The 7,025-nt window shown below is 46.7% G+C and overlaps 1 protein-coding gene across 1 annotated transcript in view; it reads left to right on the forward strand.

Moving 5' to 3' along the window:
• HCN4 (hyperpolarization activated cyclic nucleotide-gated potassium channel 4) overlaps positions 1-4,549 on the forward strand; it is a gene marked incomplete at its 5' end in the record, with an annotated part of 41,628 nt that extends 37,079 nt beyond the window's left edge. Inside the window, 2 exon segments of the mRNA XM_010291937.1 lie at positions 2,999-3,209; positions 3,211-4,549. Coding sequence (XP_010290239.1) covers positions 2,999-3,209; positions 3,211-4,549 — 1,550 coding nt within the window.
• Between the last annotated feature and the right edge of the window lie 2,476 nt (positions 4,550-7,025).

Consider the following 7,025-nt stretch of genomic DNA (forward strand, 5'->3'; position numbering starts at 1 on the left):
TCCAGCCCTGTAAAGACATTAGCAGTTCAGAATACTGTTTATCTTCAGCACTGTGTCCTTCCAGGGCTGCTCTCTTTCTCCAAGGTGAGAAAAGAAAGGCCAGTCTGTATGCCTTACTGCTTTTTTTGGAGGGAAGGAGTGATTAGCAGTAGGTAAAACACAAAAGCATTAAGCATCCCATAGCACGACCCACCACAGACATGCCCCAAATGCACCAGTTGTAGATCCAGAATCAAAACTCTGTCAGCTTTTTAGTAGTTTGGTTTTATGGTGCAGTTCAGTCTACTCCAGAAAGGCTGACCAGGGCCCCGCAGATTTCAAGCTTTATCTTCTCTGAAAAATTGCATAGCACTGCTGCATAGTACTCAGTTGTTAGGGCCATACTGTGTCCTTTATAAAGAGGTAAACGCTTGATTTTAGAAAGTACAGTGAAGGAAAAATGCGTAGTGTGTTCTTCCAGTGCTTAACTACAATTACAGTTAGATTGCTCCTTTTTTTTTTCCCCTGGGCTTGTCTAAAATCACAGTATCTTGTCGGTCCTTCTGGAACTGAAGGGCACAGTTCTTAGCAGCTTCCCTATAAATCAGTATCAAACCACTTCTTCTGTGAGGGAAGCTGAATACGTTGTACTTATTCGCTGACCTTCTTCAAGCCTGATTCTTGTGGATATTTTCTGTACCCTTTTGTGCTTTGCAGCTAGACACTAGAACTAAAACATCATACCGTATGCCTTCCTAGCATTTTATGTGTTAGTGACTGGTATCTCTCTTAGATTTTATAATTTCCTTCTTATCTGTGCAACATTTGCTTCACCTTTGTCTGGTGGTGCATTTGGAACTCAATTAGTTATATTCAGGACTCCACCTTTTCAGAGTTACTTTTTAGGATACCAGCTATCTTCTTCAGAGTGTCATTCAAGTTCTTTGCTGCCAGATGTTTGATCTTACATTTGGCTAGAGTAAGATGCATGCCTTTAAACTCTGACTCTTCTTTCTCTTACACATACAAAGGCTACACCATGCAGTAAAAAAACCCTCAACAATCTGGATGTCGTCTATGCACAGAGATGTACCCACATCTGTACACAAAGATCTGAAATCTGACTGGCATAGGATTGAAAGGAAATTCCTCTGGAATCTTACTGGGAACTACTACCCAACATGGCAGTCCACTCTTAACTATTCCTTCTTGGCAACTATCAGCTGCCCAGTTTAAACTAGAATTCTGTATGGGACAAATTAAATATCATACTGTGGTCTTAGTCAATAATATCAACAGTTGATTTATCTTGAAAGTTGTCATTTCATGAAAGTGTGGAGACAAGTTTAATGGACAAGCCCTTGTTTGCAGGAAACTTAATAGACATGAGCTGTGCTGCCAGCCTTTAATTCTTAAAGCATGACATGATTTGGGGGTTAAACTACAGAAAAAGAGGCCCTTCCGCATCCAGGCCTCTATTCCATACCTGTTGCTGTCTCACCGTCTGTAAATCCACAGCAATCGGCAAGATGCTCTCTGTTTGCCCTGGTCCTGTACAGGAGCTAGAAGTGATCAGACAGCAACCAGCAGAAACGTTTGAATCAGAGCAGAGCTTTGCTAATGCGTACGGGGTCTGAGGAGACATTTGGTTCAGGAGGGGGGTTAATACAGTTTTTGATCTGATCCAAGCTGGCTAGCGCCTCATCTCGAGGCGACCTTCTCCACTCGCCCCATGAGCTTCGGCTACAAAATGAGCTGTGTACAGCCACGCAACCAGGGAGCCAGGTATGCACACGCACGCACACAGGACACACACACACAACTTACTAGACTGAACCTTTCAAATCCAAACAGCTTCAGTAAACAAAAGTGAAAAGGAAGCCCAAAGACAAGTGCTGTCATCAACTCAAACTGGCATATGTTGTCAGGATAGAGGACCCTTGAAAAGGCAAGAACAGGGGATCTAATCCACACAAATTTTGTAAGAAGATCATTCAAATCAGCATATACCAGCTCCTTATAAATCAACGCTGGCACAGTTAACCAATTTGCATGCTGTTATGGGAACAGAGAAATAAAAGCCATTTATGCAAAGAGCCTGTCCACGTCAGAAGTCCTCTCCTTTGAGAAGGCATTTATGTTCCGGTGAAAGTGCATCGCTGGCAGCATCTCATCCCCCTGCTTTGAATGATTCTGTCCTTCAGTCCAGGAGAGTGCATCCCTTCAGTGCCAGGTGCATTCTCAGACCAGACAAACTCATTACGCCACATTTTCCAGCCCATTGAAAAGGCAAAGCGCTGAGCTAATATTTTGCTGCAGGCTAGGAAGTCCAGCTGGAACATGACGTTTGCTAGCCTGCAGTTTCTTTAAAGTTGGGGCTAGAAGGGCATGGCCAAGTAAGATGGTAGCTGCAGCATGTCTGAGGTCTCTTACTTAGACCAGCTGAGCTTTTCCAGCATGTAAAGTCCTTCTGTCCCTTATTCAGAGAAATTTTCTTTCAATTAGAAACACATATTTGACTTCAGAGAGAACAAGTTGCATGAGAAAGATGAGGAAAAGGTGTGTCTGGAGGGTAGCTGAAGACTCAGGAGACTTCACTGGACTTACATTTTTTATGTTTTCCTTGGCAAACACAAAAAAAGTACAGCCTTTGGATTTATTCTCTTTTTCTAATGGAAGTTCAGATTATGAGGTGCAAAATGAGAATCTTGCAGATTCATAAGCTGTGCTACTGCTCTGCCACACTTACCAAAAGTAACTTTACTGTCTAACTAAGAACATGTGTCCTGTTGGGCACATTTTTATGGGATCTTGAGGTTTGTTGATCATACCACAAAAGCAGAAGAGGTGATACTTGTCATCTTGTTGCTGGAGCACAGTGACTGTACACAGATCCCATAATGACAGTGGAGGGGAGACAGTGCCAACAGTTCGAGGAAAGTCTGGCAGGAAACTTTGAGGAAGCCTCCATTGCTTTGACATACGAGAATGACGCTTTCTCTCTTCACTTTCTCTACAGGCAAGAAAAATTCCATTCTGCTGCATAAAGTCCAGCATGACCTCAATTCGGGTGTTTTCAACTACCAAGAGAATGAGATCATCCAGCAGATTGTGCAGCACGACAGAGAGATGGCACACTGTGCTCACAATGTCCAGGCTGCCGCTGCTGCTGCTGCCGCTGCCGCATCCACACCCACCCCTGTCATCTGGACTCCACTGATCCAGGCACCCCACCACCACTTCTGTCGCTATAGCTCTGACCCACCACCCACGCCTCCCAACAGCCATCTTCCGTCCTCCAGTGTCCGTCTTGGGTTCCCTGGGACAGCAATCCAACCAGACTCCAAGACAGCTGAAAAGGCTTCAGTCTCTAATCCCATCGACTGGACCTTCTGCCGTTGGCTCTCCCTCCAGTACTCCATCCCAGCTGCATACACCAGGAGCAGAAACCCCTTCGTCCTCTTCCTTCCACATCCAGCAGCTCGCAGGATTCTCAGCTGCCGCCGGCTTAGGCCAGTTCCAGGTGGGATCCCCTCCAGGTGGCTCAAGCCAGCCGGGTACAAGCGGCATGTCCTCAGTGGGACTGAGCCAGTTCCAGCAAGCACCTTCTGGATCACCTTTAGGTGCAGCTCAGCCCGTGCAGCAGCAGCAGCAGCAGCCGGCCCTTTCCAGCAGTGGATTTGGGCACTTCCAGCAAGCCACAGCTAGCTCCCCATCAACATCACTCACCCAGCTCTCATCAAACTCACCCCCCAGTCTTCTCAACCAGTTCCAGCCCACCACAAGACCACTGCAGGGGGGACAGTTGCAGCAGCTCTCGGGCAGTGGGACTTTGGGGGGAATGCATCACTTCCAACCCCCTCCTTCTTCCAACTCTCCATCCTCCAGCCTAAGCCAGCTGGCACAGGCCTCTGGTGGGCCGTCCTCAGGCCTGTGCCAAACACATCCAAGTGCATTGGGGTCTTTAACTGGAACGATAGCCCAGCTCCACCAAGAACGGCCACCTTTTGCCTCCATGTCTCCACTACAACAGTCTGGTGTCGCCTCTCCCTGTTATACTCCTTCTGGCCTTAGTCCTCCTAGTCAGAGCCCAGTGGCAACAAGAACTTTTCAGTGTGTCCCTTCTGGGGCCTCAGGCTCTCACGGATCTCTGCTCCTGCCTCAGACCGCCAGCCCACCTCCACAGATCCTGCAGTCCAAGAGCACGCCGCCTGTGCCACCGGGACGTCTGAACCAGGACATCAAGTTGATTTCTGCTTCTCAGCCATCTTTGCCCCAAGAGCTGGCTCAGACACTGAGCCAAAGTTCTCCTCATTCCTCTAGAGAATCTGTTTCTAGCTTCTCTCCTTTTCCTGGTGGAGGGACTGGACTTCTTGGGAAGCCTTGTAGCTCAATTCCTGGGCGTGTGACTTTACCACGTCAGATGTCCTCAGGTTCTTTACCATATCCACTGGTGTTTGGGGCCAGCGCTGCAGGCGCTGCTTCTCTGACTGCTGGTGGGCGGAAAGAATCCATAGTACTCACAGGGGATCTGGAACCTGTCAGATCCAAACTGCCCTCCAATTTGTGAGGACTCCTTCCGAGAGCTGGTTATGTCAGCCGTGCAATTCAGTTCCTGATTAGACTTTCATGAATCATTTTTTTCCTTTTCTTTCCCTCCTTCCCTCTTTTTTCTCCATTTCTTTTGTTTAGGTTTAACTGTGATTAGAAACAAACAAAAAACACATGAAAAATAACAAAAAAAGAAGATAACCAGGTATTCTTAGAGCTATAGATTTTTGGTCACTTGATTTTATAGAATATTTTAATACATGGAACAAAAGGATATGAGCAAATTTAATCCAACGAGGTAACGCACAGACAAGGCGTGTGCCTGAGCTGGAACATATGAATGATCAGCCATAGAAGCCACCAAAAAAGGTTTTCCTGTTGAGACAAAGATCTGAGGTTGACGTGGGCCGTAAAAGGGAACATCAGGTCAGGCCTGTAGCTGGTGTTTTCAGAACAGCTCTGGTTGGCCTCAGCTTTGCATCGCTTTGCACCAGCTGTGAACCTGGCCCGCAGCACCTGTATGTGGGGGGACTTGGACGGCTCGCTGCACGCGTCATAAAGTTTCACGTCCTCCCAGGTTTTCTCCTGTGATCGGCAGGTTGCAGAGGAAGCAAGAAGAGGGGTGAGTTTCATTAATGCAGTCCCCTCTAGGGATTTCAGAAGGGCTGAGTTTTCGTTTGGACTCCATCTGAAGAAGATAAAGGTGACCAGGAGATGGATGGGCCTGACTCCAGATGTTTGTCTCTTTTCTTATTCCACTGATGCTCTGGTGGGAACAAGAAACAATCCCTTGTAAGTCACAGGGAGGGCAGTGAATATCCCCTCTGTATTTTAGGAGGCGTCGTGGATGTGGGTTGTGGGAGAAGTCCCGTCTCTCTGCCAGCGAGCCAGGCAGCTGGCCTCAGCCAGCAGAAGAGCCCAAGCTTCAACCTCTCCACGGTTTGGAAAGTGTGCGTGCTGCCTTCCAGGTTGGGGCGTGCAAAGCAAGGGGAGGGATGAAGAAAGAGGCAGCACTTTAACCTTCCCTCCCTCATTTTAATGTCTCAGTGTCCATGGGCTGACTGCTTTGAAGAGAACTGGGGAGAATAAGATGGAAAAGTGGGGTGCAGTCACCCCAGCCCTCTTCCTCCTTAGCCCAGGGGAATTTGAGCTTTTAGGCACCAAGGGTCATACTGGTGACCCACCAAGAATCCTCCAGATTTGCAACTTATGTTTATACCGTTAAACCAGATTAGACCAGAAATTTGGCCAGCCATGCTCCATGCTTCTCCTCTGATGGGGGAATTGAAATCATTTGCTTGATTTCACCAGCAATAACAGCCTGTACCTGATCGGCTTTGGTCTCGCCCTGCAGCTGCAGCATCACTGGACACATCTGGGGCCTGGCAGGCGCGTTGAGCTGGAATTTTTGGGCTCCCCTGATAGAAGGCAGTCAAAGTGGGATGAAGACAGTAAGGGCCATTGGGTGCACACAGCACTGAGAAGCTACAGCCTTTACCTCTAGAGCAAATGTCTCCTTTTCTTTTACTTTGATCCTCTTGTGTTTTTCCTTAGGCCAAGAGGTGTCTCCAGCCACCTCGCTGTAAAGGGTCAGGTGCTCAATTTTTCTAACAAACAAACACGTGTTAGAAACACATGTCCAGCCTCCCTCTGTTTCCAGCTATTATGGGGTCCCTCCAGCCCTCAGAGGGAAAGCAGGACTTCATGCAGCAGTGCCAAAAATCTTACTGTTATCACAGTAACGATACAGGTCCATGTAACTCCCTTTCTTGCCTCCTCCCACCCCTAACTCTCTCCCAAGACACTGGCTGACAGTTATTTTTTATACCGAATTGTTTGCAAAACTCTTGACATGTGCCTGTATCTTGAATGTTGCTGCAAGCATTACTGGGCACTCCTGCTTCAACGTGCTTTGGTGGCTCAGAATTCAGATGTAATCAGCTTTGGTCTTCCTTAAAGGGTCAGGGGAACTCTAGGTATGTTTTTTCTACTAGCTACATACAACTATATATGTGTGAGTGTGTGTGGTGGGAGGGGTGCATGTGTGTGTGTGTGTGTGTATAGATTTTATATCTCTCTCTCTATATATATACACACATGCTTTTATATATAGTATACAGTTACACACATATGTAGTCTATTTATGCACATGTGTAAGCACGCACACACACACATATATTTTTTTATATATATCTCTCTCCTAGTTTTAAAATACATGTCAATTTTGACCCTACTGTAGGACTGATTGGCAGGTGATAATTATGATATATAGATCCTGCTTTTCCAAATATGTACAGGTTCATCTTGAAACAGAATCAGTTGACGGAATTGAAGCAGACTCACAGACCCTCTCATATTTTCAAAGGTATGAGGCAGTTCCTAGAAGGAAGACTCACGATATCCTTTTAAATTTTATATTTGTTTTAGCAATCTTTTTTCCCCGTATGCTAGAGGGCCCCTAGAATGAGCATCTCAAGTGGTTGGGAGCTGAGCTG

Source organism: Phaethon lepturus, unplaced genomic scaffold (assembly GCF_000687285.1).
Source record: "Phaethon lepturus isolate BGI_N335 unplaced genomic scaffold, ASM68728v1 scaffold20547, whole genome shotgun sequence".
NCBI lineage: Eukaryota > Metazoa > Chordata > Aves > Phaethontiformes > Phaethontidae > Phaethon > Phaethon lepturus.